Genomic DNA, 18,458 nt, shown 5'->3' with positions numbered 1-18,458 from the left:
AACACAAATGGATGGATAACTAGTTTTGAAGTCAAACAATGAAATAGTTTTGTTCAACTCTGTTTAGTTTATTTAGAGAAATGTAAGAAAACGTAAATGCCTCGATGAGAAAAGTGTCTAAACTGTGGGGCGAGGGGTTTTAGAGCCTTAAAACATTTCTAGTAAATGTAAAACAGAAAGCTAGCTACTTCGCGGATTTCATTTTTTGCGGGTATTTTTTTTGGAACCTAACCCCAGCGGAAAACGAGGGAACACTGTATTGCCTTGAATGCAACACAGCTAGCAAAAACACTCCGGCTAACGTTAGCGCAAGTCGTTCTAGTGTTTTTAGCATTAGCTTCCAGAGTCCACTGTAGGTAGAAACGAACTTCCTCTTCATTTAGTTTTAAACTATTTGAAAGTGACCTGTATTGCCTAGCGGAGTGGAACAGAACAGGAACAAATTCTACAGGTGAGCCTCATTTTTTGTGACTGTCCTGACATGACATTTTAAAGTTACAAACAGCTGAATAGCACAGAAACGTAAGAATAGCTTGTCAAGTGGCACACTCGGTTCCATGTACTTTTTGTTTTTCACAGCCTTGTTGTATATTTACAGTATGGCCTATATGTTTTTCCCATACACTATTTACCCTAATTAAGAATTTACTAAATTAGTGTATTTTAGTGATAGCAATTATAACGCAACACCTTTGTATATTGACTTCACTGTGTGAAATGTAAAAAACAAAACATTTTAGCTGAAAATGTTAAAAAGAAAACAGTGATATTAGTAGCATATACAGTATTTATGCATTACATTTTACTATATGCTCTACTAACTCGCTCACACAGTATACTATACTTGTAGCGTATGCGCCTGTGCTAATGTATGTGTATGTGAGATCATATTGATGGGCAGGTTTGCTTCAGAGGTGATTTACCGCCATCCAGTGGACAACCAATGAATAACAAATTGAGACATTTTCAGCAGTAAAAACTATCATTATTTTTTATGTACAATTAATAGTTTTAAAAACAAAATTTTCCACTTGCTGTCAACTGAAAATGACATCACCTGTGCTGAGTGAAGAAGTAGATTCACGACCAATCATGGCTCTTTTTGACAAACCCAGAAAACGGGTGAGGCATGATTGGTCGTTACCTACTGCTGCAGCACTGGTGATGTCATTGTCAGTCGACAGCAAGTGGGGGGAAAAAATCAGCTTTTAAAGGTATTAATAGTTAATTAAAAATAATGATGCTATCAAATTCTGGACAAACTATTAACTTTACTGTTGAAAATGGCTCAATGAGTTAAGTATTCCTTTAAACATTAGTCTCAATTGCGGTTTTGCCACAGGCACAAGAGTGTGTTCTACTCAATTTTTAAGTACATAACAAAAGGGGGTAAATTAACCACCAAACAATCTTTTCTACCATACTGACACTTTATTGAGCTGCACCAGTATTACTCAATAGAGGGTGCATCGCAACTCCCATCCAGCTGGGGGAGCCGTACACTTAGGCAACATGTTGTCTCCTCATGACTGCCAAACCATTCCAACATGGCAAGTCTTCATGCACCGGCTCTTTAGAAAGTGTCCTTCTCATGTTCCTTTGTTTTTAACGCTGTATTTGAGACAAAATAATATCCACAATTGTACTTTTACTGATATTTTAAAGAAACAAAACAAACAAACGCTACCTTAGTGCCTGCTCACACTGACAGTTGTTGAGCGGCGTCGAAGGAAAGTCAGCCGAGTTGAGCGCAGGGGCCTCGTGGGGCATCTGGGAAGAGCGACACCTGACGTTTGTGGGAGGAAAGGCCTGCTTTGTACTTCCGTTACATTAAAGGAGGACTGACCAGCACGGGAGGAGCCATGAAGAGGTAATTGAGGGGGTAGTGCAGCAGGCTGAAGCAGCTGGCCGCATAGAGGTCGGCGTAGCGCATGAGCTGGCTGGCAAACAGCGTCTGTCTGGAGCCGCTGCGAAGTAGGCTGCCCATCCGGCCGTAAGACATGTCCATCCAGGTGGTCAGAATCTGAGTTGGGGGCACGCAGACAATCAAATCCTCATCAATTTCATCATTTGTCTCGTGCAAGTCAGTTGCAGGAAAAGCAAGGCCTAAACACTATAAGAAACACTGACCTACATTTGAAACCAAAATTCTACCTCTTTTTTTTTTTTTTTTTTTCTATTAAATTGAATTAATTTATTCCCAGCAATCTATTTTTATTTTATGTGTTTTCCTTTGCGGCACTGTTTTGAGTACATGTATGTGGACTTTAGAATTTTCTTCCAGATTTCATTCACACTCTGTTGCCATGTCAATCTAATCTCCACAGGGCCTTCAGAACCAGAATCAGAGTTCTCCTCATGATGACATCATCATATTCAGTCCTGTGATTGGTTCATCAGAGCAGCCTCTTTGGTGAGTATGATGAAATTTACATTTTAAAAAAAAAACAAAAAAACATTTTTCATCATGTTATTCCAGATGCTGACTGTAAACTTCTCCGAACTGTATGTTGCACAGTTGTGTTGTGTTATATTGTGTTTATGTTTGATATTGATTATTTCTATCATTTTAACCTAGTAGTGGTTGATTAATACACATCCAGCCTTTGAAGAACACAATTTAGTCTTCATTTATTCAAAACGTATCTCTCACCCAATCCAGTGTTACATGGTTTTAATTAAACAGATATACAAATAAGATTTTTGTTTCTTCTTATGCAAAAAAATAAAGCATTTTGTGTCTTAAGATGACAAAAAATCACTAAATTTGGAGCTGATTTTTATTAGATACAATTTGTGAGATTTTTTTTGTTTGTTTTTTGTTTTAGATTATTTTTTTTTAAATCACAAAATGTAGAGAAATGCTTTTCATTAGACAAATTTTGTCAGTATTTTTCTAAAAGAGCAATTTGTTTTTGCAGTTTTTTTTGTTTTGTTTTGTTTGTTTTTTAGTTTACGGTCGAAAAAACATTATGACGTGTTCCTTTCCCCAGAATTTTTATATTCTAAGAGGTTTTTTTAATCTTAAAAAAAATAAAAATACTTTACAAAGTATAACAAGAAAGTGGCCATTACATTTCTTTTTATTTGAATGTTAAAAAAACAAACAAACAAACAAAAAAAGGTCACAAATGACCGTTTATGCTTTTCACTAAACAAAGTTAGTCTTTTTTCTTTTATTAAAAAAATATCAACTCATTTGAGTATACCTAAAAATCAAATAAAATTACACCTTCACTAAAGAGATTATAATTATTATATTTATATTTTATCATAATTAAATTACAATCACAGCAACTTGTAATTACATGGTTTTCTTTTCAATATGTGCAGAAATGACAGAACTGATTTAATTAGTTAAAGATGTGTTGTCAACTCTTTTCATTCTTTGGAGGTTGCTTGCACGAGGATGGTGAAGATTCAAATGAAAGATTTCTTTCCTTAGCCAGGCAGACATTATATGCATATTATGTCATGGTTTGAATAATTGTAGACATTTAGGGAAAAATGTATCTAACCTAATACAATACAGTCGTGTGATATTCCGTGTACAGCACCTTACCTTCATTCTGGTCTGAATGCTGCTGATGTCAGGAACGTCATCACTCGCACTATCCAGGTGCCTGCATGCAAAATTCTAATTGAACTAGGAAATGCATTGCTCCATTCACGGATTAAACACCTGTTAGCGATTTTGCCTTTCGGGTACTAGTTGTGTAAAAAGTACTGAAACGCTTAACAGTTGGACAATCAAATGTTTAGCGAAGGTGAAATTCAGTTAACACGAGTGGATTTTTGGTCCATCCAGAAATGTCACCCTAAAAGGCCTTTACGTACTTGTAAATCTCAGCTAGGAAGATGTCGAGCCCTTTCAGTTCTTCAAACCATTCTGAGGAAAAAAAAAAAACAACAACATAAAAAACTCACATCACAGATTAATTGCGAGAACAAAAATAGGAGCGCGTCCTACTTTTCTTGTCCTCCCACACTCGTAGCTCTTTGGTGAGCTCTGGAACTACGAGGAACGTTTTCCAACCTTGGCGCTTCTTCGACTTGAGGATGTCGCCAAAGATGTGATCCCCTACGTAGAGGATGTCTTTACCTTTGATGTCCAACAAGTGGGTCACAATGTCCGACGAGCCTGGGGCCATAAAAGTTATCCAAAGTCAATATACACAGACTGACAAGAGCTGCTTGAGTGACAATTGAAAATAGCAAGTCCTGGTTAGTCTCACCTCCGGAGTACACGGTTCCATGCTGGAGTGCGCCGGTGTACGTCCCGATCCGAAGTTTCCCTGTGTTCTGTATCCCAAATACGGTAGCTTGTTTACATGAATGCAATGTACTACTTTCCTATTGTACGGGGCTTTTTGAGGGGAAAAAATACGTGAAAAGGAGTATTTGTGATAGTGAACTGAAATTATGCAAGGGTTACTCAAAATTGAATTGATCTCTATTTGAAATGTAGTTGTTAAATGGACCGATGATGTACGGCGTCAAAAAGCAGGAATGTCTTCATACCGTGTCGACTTGTCTTAGCACCGTGCCCCCAGCGAAAAACAGCGGCTTCCTCGTATCCACAACGATGAGGTCAAAGAAAGAGCGCCACGACGCTGGGGAATCTCCAGACTGCCGTGGGGCGAAAAAAAGTTAAGCAAGAGCTCAAAGTAAAAACCTTTAGGCCATGTTACATACTTTTCGAAAAGCCCCTCTATTTTGTAGCCATAGAGCCAATACTGCACCTAGTTGAGCTTTTATTGGTAGACTTGTCAGGATACAGCTTGTCGCATTAGCATTAGCATTGGTGCTAACCTTACCAAGTGGATTTGCATGTGTTTATTTCAAACATAATGGACTCTGGCCCAGTTTTAAAAGAGAATCCAATCACCCCCACAATTCTGTTTATTATTTTATCATTTTTATGTCAATCTTTTAAATTTTTGTTATCAATCCTCACATTAAAAACCACAAGGATACTATTAGAAAAATTTTATATCAGTGGATTTCATTCTAGGCCTCTTTATTCCTATTAACAACGTCATTTGCTATTTGCTTTATGTTGACATTTGACGATTACGACCTTGTTCCTTATCAATTTTTGTACATATTCAAGCCTTACCTTGGCACCGTTTTCAAGAAGGTATGTCATTACGGCCTTGATGAAGAGAGGAAGAATTTCAGAGTCATTGTTAGTCATCGTTGTCCTAAGTATTTTTTTGGAGGCCTACCTCAGTGTAGCTGTAGTCACTGTTGGTCGCAAGAAAAACCTTGGCCACCTTTTTAATCCGGGTCAAGAGCGCAATAATACTGGGCTGTAAGAAAAATGTTTAAATATTTAGTAGGTTGCTTTATTGCTTTGAATCAAATTATTGTTTTATTGTGTACTGGCTCACTAGCCAGTGTCTTGATTAAGGGGAAGTCAAGTTAGAAATATTCTTCACAATAATAAGTTCTATGCACGCCCACCAGTCTAAACACTGTATTTTGATTACTCCCAGAGTCCCTGTCATTTTCACTGAAGCAACCCCCTTTGCTCCCGGCTGTTTAACTGGATTTTGTCTGATTTTGCAAGCCCCACAGAATATTGTGTTCTTTTGCTATAAAAAAAAAATGGAACCTACCAAAAGAAAGATTAGATTAGAGTTTCTTCTTTCATCAGGAAAAAAAAGTATATTTCTATCTCTTTCCGTTTTGCAACAATTAGCATTAAAATATAGCTAAGTTTCATCATTATTCACAAATCTGTTTAGAATTGTGGGGAAACAGCTTGTTTCAACAATGGCCCTGGTTGATCTCTTATACTCTACTGCCACCTGCTGGCCGTTTTTGTAATTACTACCATTTTTTTTTTCACTCGTTCACTGCAGTTGAGAGGCTGCATCAAAGCCTTCTCTTTGCCCTAGCATAAAAAAAATAGTATAAATATGTCTTTGAGACACCTAAAACATTTGAAATAGAATGTATTTATACATTTTTGGGAGCAAGTGAGTTTGTGGAATATTAATTAAGCAGCAAAATTCAGCTGTTTTTATCCATCTAAGGGGCGGCCAATTTGCCACTTGCTGTTGACTGAAAATGACATCATAGTTGCGCAAGGCTTTCAGCTTGCAATTGTCACATGACCAAACTCAGAAAACAGGTGAGCCATGATTGGTCATTGGTCGTTAGCTGAGCAACTGTGATGTCATTTTCAGTCGACAAGTGGCAAAATGGCCGCCCCTTAGCTGGTAAAAAAAAAAAAAAAAAAGAAGAAGTTGTTATTGCTGCTGGGTAATAATAATAATAATAATAATAAATAAAAATAATAATAATAAAAAATAAGTTAAATTAAAAACAAGTGTGGAGAAAAAAAAACAAATTTCAAAAACGAAAAGTTTAATGTGGGGCACGACAAATTCCAATGTAATGGACAAAAACATCGGCATTGCAGAGTAGTTAGAACATTAATTTATAACCGGTATTATCTATTCTACCACTGTACACTGTGTTTTCATTTTTATTTTATTTTTTATTTTATTACTCACGTCTTGAACAATATATTTATCAATATTCTTGATGGTCTGGTCTTTGAGGATGCCCTGCACAAACAAAGAGAATGTAACTTCGTCTTACTATCCATTTGAGTGGAAAAACAAAACAAAACAAAACATAATTGTTGTGTAAAGGTTACCGTGTCGTGAATGAAGTCCATCGCGTCTCGAACATCCTGGAACATGCTTCTGCATGACATGAACAGGTCGCCGTGGTGGTAACCTTTTAGCACGCTGGGGGGGGTTGGAAAGTTGTGTTCTCTTTCATTTTGGTTTGCAAAAAAAAAAGATGGTCGAGCAAGGAGGTCAATCAAAAGGGCATGCTCACGGTTTGTATCGGTTACATTTGGTGAAGAAGTCCACAAGGCAAGAATAGAGATACGTCTCTGCAAAGAAAAATAGAAGGCGCTGTTTAGTTAGAGGTAGGTGATTGTTTGTCCAAACACATTTTTGGAGTAATAGCAAATGATACTATGTACAGATTTGCGTCAGGCAGACGGGGGCAGCCAGGTCGTATAGTTCCCTGGAACATAAACATGGACATACATATACACACACACACAAGATTGTGGAGCAATCATATGTGAGTCTTCTGACATGTTCATCAAGTGTCCACATAAGAAACCGCACATAATTTTACAGTGGCTTAAATGGGCATTGTTCTACGTTTAGTCTCATCAGTCCATAAAACTTTATTTAAAAACATTCAAACAGTGCAATACCAGTGATGTCACTGACTGTTTCAGTCTTTCAGTGTTTCAGCTTCACAGCTGCTGTTTGTATTGATACCCTTGGCCGACCTGTTCGTTGTTTTCAGGACTTTCCAAATTGTTGTATTGGCTATTTTCCATCTTCTCTCAGCTTCAAAATGGTTTGTTGTTCTCCCCTAGACAGATCTCTGGTCTTCATGTTCGCTTAAAGAAGAAGTCAAGCCCCCGAAAAAAAGAAAAAAAAACGTTCTATGCAGCCCCACTAGTCGACAGTATTCTGGTTAATATTGCGTTTGTGGAATATGAGTTAAGTAGCAACATCCAGCAGTTTTTAATCAGTATCAGAAGGCGGCCATTTTGTCACTTGCTGTCGAGTGAAAATCACATCACAGTTGCTCAGAGGTAACTACCAATCACAGATCAGCTCCAGAAAACAGGTGAGCTGTGATTGGTTGTTGCCTGAGCCCTGAGCAACTGTGATGTTCTCTTCTGTCGACAGTAAGTAGCAAAATGGCCGCCCTCTAAGGTGGATAAAAATGGCTGGATTTTGCCTCATAACTCCTGTTCCACAAATGTGATATTAATCAGAATTTCATGTTAAGATTACTGACATATAACAATATTGCCAAGAAATGTTCATGGTTGACTTCGCCTTTTACAGCAAATACAATTTTTATAATTTTCACTCAAAAAGTGGGTGGGTTCAAACAAAAGATACTCTGTCCTGAGTTGTTAAAATTAAAAACCCAAATGTCTTCAGTATGCAACTAAAAAAAAAAGAAATGACCTTGCAAATCTTGCCATTCCTATACTATATATAAAGTACAGCCTCATGTTTTGATGAACCAGAGTACTACGACACTACTATGAAAAAGTCATAAATGGGACACCTGAAAGGTTGAAGAGCGTGTTGAGAATGTAGAAACGGTCCGTGTCGTCTCTCTGGATGAACTTGTTGGGGTAATAGCGGTGAATCTCGTCGCTTTAAGGCACAAACAAATAGGACGGGTCATTGTTGGAAAACCCGCTGCCATTTGTTTTCACATTACCCTTTGAGGAACCAAAAGCCGTGACTGCAAACTAGAATGTTGCCGTTGGAGTCCACTTTCAGGAGGTTGCCGTATGTGGTGTCGATCACCAAGCCCCTGAGTGTTGGCGTGAGACATTATTGGTGGCAGTGATGTGTGTCAATTTGAGCCAATCACAACTGAGAATGTTGTTTTAGTGGAAAACCAACCTTGTGGGAAAGCTCGGGTCGTACGTGTAGCGCAGGATCTCATGAGGGTAGCCGACAGACACCATCCTGTCCCTTATGAGCTCGAACCCCAGGCTCTCATAGTCCGGAGACTTGTACACTATGATAAGAACACACAAAGACAACAGCATGATAATTTCATCTTAACACATTTTGCGCACAAAGGCATGAAAGGCCTATCTATGGGTGTTGCATTGTGTTAGCATTAAGCTAGTAGGCGTAGCAAGAGCAAGTTAAATCAGTGAGCGTATCATTCTTTGTCTTATGTTTAGTTTTACTGTAAACTTCAGTTGGGAGTGGAAATAAACTAGAAGCACTTAAACAGCAATTCGTAATCTTCCAAACTGCCTTTTGCTGGGAAATTTGCTGCTGCCGTAGCCATTGCTGCTAGCTAGTTACTCAATTGTATTTTTTATTTATTTTTTGCTTACAACTAGGTACCACTATAGTAGTAAATAACTTTAATTGTGATAATACAGATAACCGTGATAATTGTGGTCACTATAATCGTAAGTTGAATACTATTTAATCACGGAAGGTTTTTGGGAGGCGTGCCTGCACTTACTTGCCAGCGTGTAGTCCATGTCGAAGCCGTAACATTTGATGTTTTCCAGCGTCAAGCTTCTATTGACAAAAATCCTGTGACGGAACACAAGGACATCCAGTAGATGAAGTTAGTCAGCGTGACAGTACGAGATTTGCTGAGATGAATTGTCACAAGGATGACTTGGGAAAGTATGCCAGGATTTTAGGTTAGCCCATAAGGCTGCTCGATTATGGAAAAAATAATAATCACAATTATTTTGGCAGTTGTTTTTTTTTTTGTACAAAACAAGAAAATGTTTTAAAATATAAAAATATTAAGAAAAAAAAAAAAAAAAATAGAAGCATAAATTTCCTTTTGCACTGAACTGAATTTATAATATATATTTATAATAATTTACGTACATTTATTTATTTATGTTGGCAAAAAATACAAATATTAGGACCAATTAAAAACAATAGAAACAGTATAATTATTTAAGTTCTTTTTGGATCAAACAGAATTTATAATAATATATATTTATAATAATATATGTACATTTATTTATGTTGGCAAACAATAAAAATATTAGGCCCAATTAAAAAAATAGAAACACTATAATTATTTAAGTTCCTATTGGACCAAACAGAATTTATAATATAAAATTATACTAATATATATTTATTTATTTATGTTGGCAAAAACTTGAAGTTGGAGTGCAGCATGTCCACTGTGCAGTAGGACGATCATTTATTTTTTTGATACAAAACAAGAAAATGTTTAAATGTAAAAAAAAAAACTAATAAAAATATTAAGACAAATAAGATTCTTTGAAACACTGTAATTATGCAAGTTCCTTTTGGATGAAACAAAATTTATTCAATGAGTTATTTAAAAATTTTAAAAAGATGTAAATGTATACATTTAAACAACTCGAAAAATTGTATTAATAATCTTTTTTTTTTTCTTTTTTTTTTTTTAAGATTATACTGTTTTTGTAATTGTGGAGTGTAATAGTTGAAATTGTAATTGAATTTCAATTAACTGCACAGTCCGAGCACAAAGATTTTCAGTGCTATTTCCCCTTTTATTGTGATTTGAATGTATGCTTTAGGTAGTGCCCTAAAGCGGAAAAGTCTGACAGACTGAATAAAAACTGCCTGCAAATCAAACAGCTATTAATATAAGTGTGAAATTGATTTGTAACATCTCATATTTCGAGTTGTTCTTGTAGCCTTATGACCGCCCGCAGTTTTTTTTTCTTGGGTGGAGACAATACCCTTTTATCATCTCCTCAGCATTTTCGGCCTCGCCTCAATTGACTGACAGTCACATATAGTCAAGAAAGACTGTTGTGTTTACCCCGTCGGGGACCAGGGTGGTCCAAGTTTCAGCCTCCGGATCGTACATATAAGGTGGCTATGAATATTTAACACGCACACTTATTTGAGCCCTGAGGATCTTTCTCCAAAATGTTGAAGAGCACAACTCATGGCTTGGGTATAAGCTGATGACAGATAACCCTTTAAGAGCATGGCAGTAGATAACTGAAGGGAATGATTGGATTATTCATGTTATGCTCAGTCAGAGTAAAGAAACTCTCCAAAAATGTCAAACTCACTTTTGTCCATTGCTTCTGGTCCCCTTGGAGTCATCACAGGAACAACTTTCTGTGTCCATGGCGTCTAAAATTGCCGACAGCCAAAAGTCAGCTTGTTGTGTTGTTGACGAGGGATGCGACTTCTCTCGGGCTTGACCTCAGTCCACATTTAAATGATCCAAGTGACGTAAATTGGAGAATGCCGCAACTCCTCCCTCATATGGTTTGTTTACTGCCGTCGAGAGGTATGCGGCCTTACAGATTGTCACGCCGATTGTGTTATCAGACGGGCACACGCACTTGCAAACCCCCCCGTTTGCACCCTTGAGAGGCTCCCGAGTTTGCCTTTTTGAAGAATCATAGATCAATTTAAAACTTCAGGAAACTATTTATTTACATTTTCAGTTAACTTGAGAAGAGATGCTACTGATCCCTTGTTTGAAATTAAAGCTAAGATAAGTAAAACTAACATTTCAGATATTTAGAAATTTTGCAAGATTTTTTATTTACTGTAGAAAACAAGAGGGAGCTATTAAGTTTTTAATTAATTTTTTTAAGATGACTAATAATCGGTATCAGCCCTGGGGAAAAAGAAAAAGAAGAAAAAAAAAAAACAGGATGTATCTCTATATTTTAACCAAAGTCTAAATATGCATGGCCAATTTTGAAGAATCAAGTTTGTCCTGCAAACAACGGACTTCAAGATGGTCTGTTGTTTGTCCAATTGGTTAAGCATGATGAGGTCCCGCATGATAAGGTCACAGTGTTCCAGTCAACTACAACAACAAAGGCATTTAATGTTCCCTTACATGAATCACGGTATCACATATATGCAAAGAAAAGCAGACTAAAAGACATGGTTTATTGAAAAATGTGCCAACTGGACAAGAAATTTGCCAAAGTAAAAATATCAAACCTCATGTAAAACATGCTGTGTAAATGCACATACTCAAAAATGTGTTTCCTCAATAACAACAAGCATATTTTGGTCTAATACAAACGTTTATAAAAGTTAGTTAATAATTTGTTGAAAGTATAAATAAGCAATTGCAATCATCTTTGTTTTACATTGATGGCAAAATGCTAACCAAAAAAACAAGAAACTGGTTTCCTTCTTCAGCAATATTGAAGATTTACCGTTGAATGATATTAAAACACATAACAGTGCCACAGGTTGTTCCTGTGTTGATGATTTTAAATACTAACTTTTAAACAAGAAGAGTTCCTATTGTCCTCTGTCCTGTGATATAATGTGACAATTTATTAACTACATAAATATATTGAAAAATTAATAGTGGCTGATAAATGAAATTGTTTTTATGCTGTGTTTGTACTTGTAGCCTGAAGGGGGAAAAAAGTGTTTCGGACAACAACAATCAAATAACAAAGCAATATGTAGACAACTTAAGGACAATGGGAAGTTCAAGCATCCATAATATGGCGAAAAGTTATATATAAATATCATTAAGATAATAATAATAAACAAGTCGTGCAAAAAAGAATGCCGTAAACTAATCTCCCTTTTATCTTTATCTTTGAGATTTGAGTTTTGAGCTAAAGCTAAAGTTTGGTCTCGTAAATGTGAAAGACGTCAAGTGGCTTCTGATTCCGTTTCCACCACTTCCGCCTTCCCAACTTGACTTGCATCCTTTCAAAGTCATCAGCGATCTCCAGAGCAGTTTTATTCTTCGTCTCGGGCACGATGAAGTACACAAACAGCCCAGAAGTCAAACACACCGACAAGAAAATGAGAAAGCAAAAGGATTTCAGATGATCCTGTAAAAGGGAAGCAAATTGCATAGTGGGTGAATTTGCGATCCCAATCTGCATATCCACGAAGACATGAATGAGCTCACCACTAAGATTGTGAAGATCATCCCCACTATAAACATGCCCGTCCAGTTGATGGCGCAGCCGACAGTGTATGCACTCGCTTTGAACGCCTGAGTGAAAATGACACCCGGAAGTGGAGCTATGACTCCGCCTATACGGGCAAGAACACATGACCACAAATTTGTGCCTTGTGAGTATTGTTATATTACCTGTATGTGTTATTCATATGTGAATATGTATGGGGAGAGATTTGTCCAAAAAATATTCACACAAATAAATTTGTGATTTTCACATGTTTTATAGATCCACAAAATTTTTCTTGATTTTCACGTGTTTTTTCAGATGCACAAATATATCTGCGATTTTCACGTGCTTCTAAACGTGTGTGCATTTTCCATGATTTATGCTTGCGAGTTTTCAAAAGTGCGTTTGTGGATCGTCGTGCACGTGCATATATTTTTGAGACCAAAACATCACGCTGTTTTCCAGATTTTCACACAAACAAGCCCTCAGATTTTCACGTGTCTCAGGCCCGTTCCTCCTCCGTCCACAGGGAGGCAGTGTTGCTGTCTCAATTGAACGAGAACGAGCCACTTCTTGTTTAAAATTTTAAACGAGAAACGGCTCCTTCTCGTTCAATTGAAACGGCAACACTGCCTCCCTGTGGACGGAGGAGGAACGCGCCTGAGACACGTGAATATCTGAGGGCTTGTGTGGGTGAAAATCTCAAACAGGATGATGTTTATCTTAAAAATAAATGCGCCTGCGCGACGATCCACAAACACACTTTAGACAACTCGCAAGCAAAAGTCATGGAAAATGCACACACGACATTTAAAGACGTGAAAATCGCGGATATATTTGGGCATCTGAAAAACACGTGAAAATCAATACAAATCTCTCCCCATAAATATGCACTATTGAAGGAATATCACTTCTGAAATCGATGTCAATGGGATTTTACACTGACTTTAGCATTAGCGCTAGCGATGTTTTAAAAACGAAGCATGTCTTGTATTTACATTTACAGTTTGTGCAATTATTTTAGTTGCGCGCTTAGATTTACAGTCAAGATGGCGGCAAAGTAATACCTTTGTCAAAATGAAGCTCCTGAGCTAACTAAAAGTGACATGTCATTTCACATAGTATCACAGGACACTATATAAGCTACACCCGCCCAATTTACTCTCAAGCTAATCCCTTTCTTAGCTAAGTGAAAAACTTACTTGGCCCACTGGAAAAAGAGGCGAGGAAGATGAAAATGAGGGCCATGCTGCAGTACGATAACCAGGAGATGTTTGACTAGGTGAGAATCAAAGATGTGTCAGTTGTCGCTTTTGCTTTGATGTTTGAAGATGCAGAAATCCCAGTTTTGGTTTGACTCACCTGAAAATACAGCGTGATGGTGAGGAGGGTGAGAATAACGGTCATGGCCGCATATCCTGTGACGAGGAGCACCTTCTTTCCTGTACTCTCAATGATGATGAACTGCAGTATCAGCACACAGCAAAGTGCAGACAGTATTGGAGGACAAACATTACACAGAAACTACCACAAGGTGGGGCTGTTATTACAATACTGCCTCTCGGTTCTAACGTGTTGGCTTGAGCCTTTCTGTGTGCTGCTTTGTATCCAAAAAGATGACTATAGTTCATAAAAGAGACCGTGAGTGGTATGGATGCAGATTGATGTTGAAAGATTTCATCTGTCAACAAACCACGTTTACGAATTGACTAATGTGAATTAGGGGCATATCCATCAGATTGCATTTTATATCTGTAAGGTTAAAACATGAGTAAGATTTGTTAAATATATATATTTACTTATACATGTATGTTTCTAGAATTGTTTAATGGCATCTTTGTAATTCATTTTTTGCCTTTTTTTGTGTGTGTGTTAACCAAGCTCTGACGGCAATAGAGAAAATGTGAACAACTGCTGCCTTCCTTTAAAAAAAAGAAAAAAAAATATTGCCTATAGTAATAATTTACACCGTAAATATGCCACCAACAATGAACCCAAAACAGTTTAATATCATTCAAACTCATCAACATTACCCTTAAAAATAAGTGGCTGAAAAAAATGCAATGCATGTAGCTACATGAAGGGCCATATTCCTCCCATGTGCTCAGGTGGGACAAAACGGCAGGTGCACAATTTTCTGGTTGCACAAATCCTGCTGTCAACATAAAAAACCCTCAAAATATGGCCGTTGGCTTCGTGCCTCTTCTCCCGTCGACTTGAGCACTTTTCATAATTCGCAGTTGAAAAGCGTCCCAGGAGAAGTGAAACATCACACTTAGTTGGGATACAGGTTTAAAAAATGTCACAACCTTCATGTCTTTGCATAATCGTTACTTGTCTGCCCCGAGTTTATTTGTTTTTGATCAGTTCCGTATTTGCCTACTGCTTTTGTTTTATTAATAGAATCCCTCCTTGACGACACGTCTGCCCTCGTGCCCTGCTTCGCCTGCGTTTGGGTCCCTCACCACGTCGACTCCTGACAGTATCTTAACGCACTGCGATTGTACACACAGGATAGTGATGAGGTGGCACTTACACACACTAGCGAGAAGGTCAATTGACTCATCCCCGTTCCCAAAGTGGCGTATCCGAGCTGGGATTCGTGAATGCCTGCTGCACGAAACACTTCGTAAGAGTAGAAGTACACCTGCAGTAAAAAGTAACAAGATAGGTTTACTTAACGTGTTCATACAAGCCACTTCATAACCCCCGCAAAAAAAAAATGTATTGAATCTTATGCAACATTTCTGGGGATACGAGACAGCTTAAGCATAAACAGGTACTGTATGTCTTGAATGATGCTTGAAATGGATCAACATTTAAACTAGGCATAGCTCAGTGCTGATACTAGATATCGGTATCGGACCAATACCCTGCCTTATTTCAAGGTTTCGGTATTCATTGTTTTTTTTTGTTTTTTTTGTTTGTTTGTTTGTTTGTTTTTTTAGGGATGTTTGATACTAATTTAAGTTATCAACTCTTGATTAGTTACCAATACCAAGACAGTGAATCGATCAATGACAGCTAATTTTAAAGAATGACTTCTATATCCCAATATAGCATTTTCTCTTAAAATTGCATGAAATTAATGTCAGTTTTCACTAAAAGGGAAGATATTTGCATTAAAATGTAAAAAGAATCCAAACTTCAACTCTTTGATTTTTTTATTTATTTTTTATTGTAACTCATGTGTTTATTTAATATTTTTTAAGATTTACAAAATATTACTAGAGTTTTTTTTTTTTTGTTATTATTTAGTCAGTAGACATCTTTGTTTTAAAATTCTAACAAAGAGTTCAGGGACCTACCAGGGCCATCTAAGTGGTGGTATTTATTGGAGGACTGTCTTTTCAGTTTCAAAAAGGTTGGTCACCCCTGTTTTATTTCTTTACATGACGTTACTCACTGCGTTAAGGCCGCAAAGTTGCAGCGAGGAGAAGGTCACGACGACGGTGACCAGCTGCCAGCGCAAGCTTCTTTCCCGAAGCAGCTCCATCACAGAGCGACTTCGGATGTTCTCGACCGCAGCTTTCTCCTCCAGCATCTTCTCCACCTCCCTGCTGTGGTCCTTGTTGCCCCAAAGCCTCGCCATAGCTAAGCGGCCGTGACGTGACGGAGACGTGACTTTGGCGTACCCGACACGCAGTATGTGATTCCGAACGCACCTTTATCGCAGGCCTGCCGGTCTCCTCGGTTGAGCAGCAGGTATTTGGGAGATTCGGGCAGGAAGGGGAGGGTGACGAGCTGAAACAGAGCGGCGAAGCCACTGAAGCCGAGCAGCCAGGGCCATCTATCCTCCGAGCCCAGTAACTCTCTGCAAGGGGAGTGTCTATGAGTTAGCATCAATCTGAGCGCCAACATGTGATTGTGTGGCCGCGATTTCCATCCGTTTTCTGTCAAACTTATCCTTATTAGGGTCACAGGTGAGCTGCAGCCCAGCCTGAGCAGCGCATTAAAGGGATGGCATGTGTGCACTTATTCTCACCTGAGCCCCAAAATCTGCCCGCTCAACTTCCCCATGGCAAGGAAGGTGGCGATGGTGACCCCCACCATCCCTTGCAGAATCTTTGGGGTGCATTCAACAACGTACAAGACTTGAACAGAGAGACCGATTCCTGCAAGTACACAAACAGAACATTTATGTTTGTGACCAAAGAATGGCAACAAAAGAGAAATAAAGCAGATTGAGCAGGGAATTAAAAAAGAAAAAGAAATAGTCTCACTTGTCACCCGAGTGACGATTCTATTCCTAATACAACCCCTAGCAAAAAGTATGGAATCACCAGTCAGTCAACAGCATGTCACAAAATGGCCGCTCCCTGAGATGGGTAAAAATGGCTGGATTTTGCTGCTTTATTCATATTCCACAAAAAGCAATATTAATCAGACTATCGTGTTTAGACTCGTAGGGATTCATAGAACGTATTAAAGAAAATGTTTGTGTTGACTTGCGCTTTAAAAATCGTTTTTTTGTGTCTGCTTTTTCTTCTCACCTGCATTGATACCGTAAAGAAGTCGTGCCACCATGATCATCTCAAAGGACATGGCTACTTGGCTCACGAGCATCAGCACAGCGCCCGTTATAGCCACGAAATTGTTTAACCAAAAACATTTTCTCCTAGATGGGATGGGAAAACACAGAGCTGCATGAATGCCAAGTGTCATCGTGAAAGCGAAGCCTTAATTTGCGCTCTAACCTGCCAACGGCCGAGAGGCACGGAGCTGCCAGGAGCGAGCCCAGCAAGCCCCCGATGCAAAAAATGGAGACGGTGAAGGACCAGATGAGCGAAAGCTGCCAGTCTTGTAGGTAGACATCGTATCTCTGTATGCATGTTTGGTTCACCAGCTTCCTGATGTGCTGCAATTAGCACTTGGAAAATTACCTGACGATCAATACCTTTCATCCAAACATGTTGGACTTACAACGGAAGCGGCCGTCATCGAAGATATTCCGAACCCGTATTGGAACGTCCCGCCGATGCCCGAGATGAAAATGACAGCGATGACAAGAGGACAGTCCAACTACAAAGGAAAAGCATGGAGGAAGGTGCATTTTGACCTTTTGAATATACACAACATAAAATTACATTAGGAAAACAGGAATGAGGGCCTACCAGGAGTCTTAGGTGCTGTAGCATCGTTGTTCTGTTCACGACCAACCTGATGAATCACTGACTGCTGTCTAATCTGATGTTAACCGTCCCGTCAATTTAAAAAAGCTCCTATGGCACACGTGCATGTGTTTATATAATTGCCTTGATAAACACTTATACGGGCTGTACTAAAACCTTATTTGACTGCCATTTACAAATTAAACAAAGATCTAGAAAAACTTGTTAAACTTAAATACTGTGCGCAAACTACAAACAAAAACCATCTGAGGATAATCTTCAGAAGCATTTTGACAAACAGTCGTAAAAATTACCATAAGTCGTTTCTGGACTGAGGCGATACTTTTATTCAAAAGCAATTGACACTTTTTTTTTATGCCTGTCTTTGCACGTGTTTGTGTTTGCTCATAAAATAAACTTGTGAGTGCCAAGGCAATATTTGGCAATATTTGCGTCAGGTTGAAGTAGAAGCAGAGACAGAAGTGAAAAATAATTTTTTTACTCCTATTTCTTGAAGTATGCCTTTCAACGGGTTCCGTGTTTTTAAATCAATTACAAAATTAACAATTATGTTATGCAATTTCTATTTGCATAACAGTGCAATTTCTGGAGAAATTGTGTGGGAATGCTGAAAGCTGAATGCTAATAGCTGAATGCTTATGAAGGAAATTGAAGGATAAATTATGTGAAAATTACATAGTAATTAACTATTAATTACTAGTAATAGTAGTAGTATTACTAATAATTATCAAGTAGTAACTTGTAGTTTAACAGCATCTAGTTTGAACTAGTTTTAAGCTATGTGATGTCAGGAGCAATGTGATGTCAAGAAACTTTAATCCTTTACTTGGTCATTTGAACTGAGGTCATGG

At 38.1% G+C, this 18,458-nt stretch overlaps 2 protein-coding genes and 1 long non-coding RNA gene across 5 annotated transcripts in view; 1 reads left to right on the top strand and 2 right to left on the bottom strand.

The window, feature by feature from the left end:
- The window catches only part of LOC144001900 (uncharacterized), a 49,372-nt gene that overhangs the window by 17,325 nt on the left and 13,589 nt on the right, over positions 1–18,458 (top strand). For 2 of the 3 annotated variants that reach the window (XR_013278626.1, XR_013278628.1), the window contains exon 2: positions 2,328–2,413. This is a non-coding gene — a long non-coding RNA (uncharacterized LOC144001900). Of the gene's footprint in view, positions 1–2,327; positions 2,414–2,479; positions 2,666–18,458 lie in introns of those variants that run through there. The other variant, XR_013278627.1, reaches the window with a different exon arrangement.
- Positions 1,412–10,800, bottom strand: nt5c2l1 (5'-nucleotidase, cytosolic II, like 1). The gene is made up of 18 exons (XM_077496530.1): positions 10,640–10,800; positions 9,061–9,134; positions 8,478–8,595; positions 8,290–8,385; positions 8,131–8,222; positions 6,859–6,916; positions 6,671–6,764; positions 6,525–6,578; positions 5,229–5,312; positions 5,120–5,155; positions 4,522–4,629; positions 4,236–4,302; positions 3,971–4,141; positions 3,838–3,889; positions 3,563–3,623; positions 1,847–2,023; positions 1,688–1,770; positions 1,412–1,611 (listed from the first exon to the last, which is right to left on the bottom strand). Exons 1-18 carry the CDS (start codon positions 10,696–10,698, stop codon positions 1,590–1,592), a joined length of 1,506 nt encoding a protein of 501 aa, XP_077352656.1. The 5' UTR covers positions 10,699–10,800; the 3' UTR covers positions 1,412–1,589.
- Positions 11,653–17,875, bottom strand: LOC144002750 (solute carrier family 2, facilitated glucose transporter member 11-like). The gene is given in 12 exon segments (XM_077498241.1): positions 11,653–12,394; positions 12,475–12,602; positions 13,678–13,753; positions 13,838–13,939; positions 15,012–15,122; positions 15,882–16,069; positions 16,141–16,289; positions 16,461–16,590; positions 16,969–17,093; positions 17,173–17,333; positions 17,399–17,534; positions 17,850–17,875. Coding segments are annotated over 12 exon segments (1,548 nt in total). The 3' UTR covers positions 11,653–12,178.

Source organism: Festucalex cinctus, chromosome 15 (assembly GCF_051991245.1).
Source record: "Festucalex cinctus isolate MCC-2025b chromosome 15, RoL_Fcin_1.0, whole genome shotgun sequence".
Lineage (NCBI taxonomy): Eukaryota > Metazoa > Chordata > Actinopteri > Syngnathiformes > Syngnathidae > Festucalex > Festucalex cinctus.
This window is presented reverse-complemented; position numbering and strand designations above follow the sequence as displayed.

Bases quoted from the DNA above. Each gene is read 5' to 3' on its own strand.
- nt5c2l1 (XM_077496530.1), bottom strand. From the start codon at position 10,698: ATGGACACAGAAAGTTGTTCCTGTGATGACTCCAAGGGGACCAGAAGC. The intron at 4,303-4,521 runs GTATGAAGACAT...TTTGGGATACAG, and splicing joins TGCTAAGACAAGTCGACACG to AACACAGGGAAACTTCGGAT. The intron at 2,024-3,562 runs GTAAGGTGCTGT...CCCCCAACTCAG, and splicing joins GCATTCAGACCAGAATGAAG to ATTCTGACCACCTGGATGGA.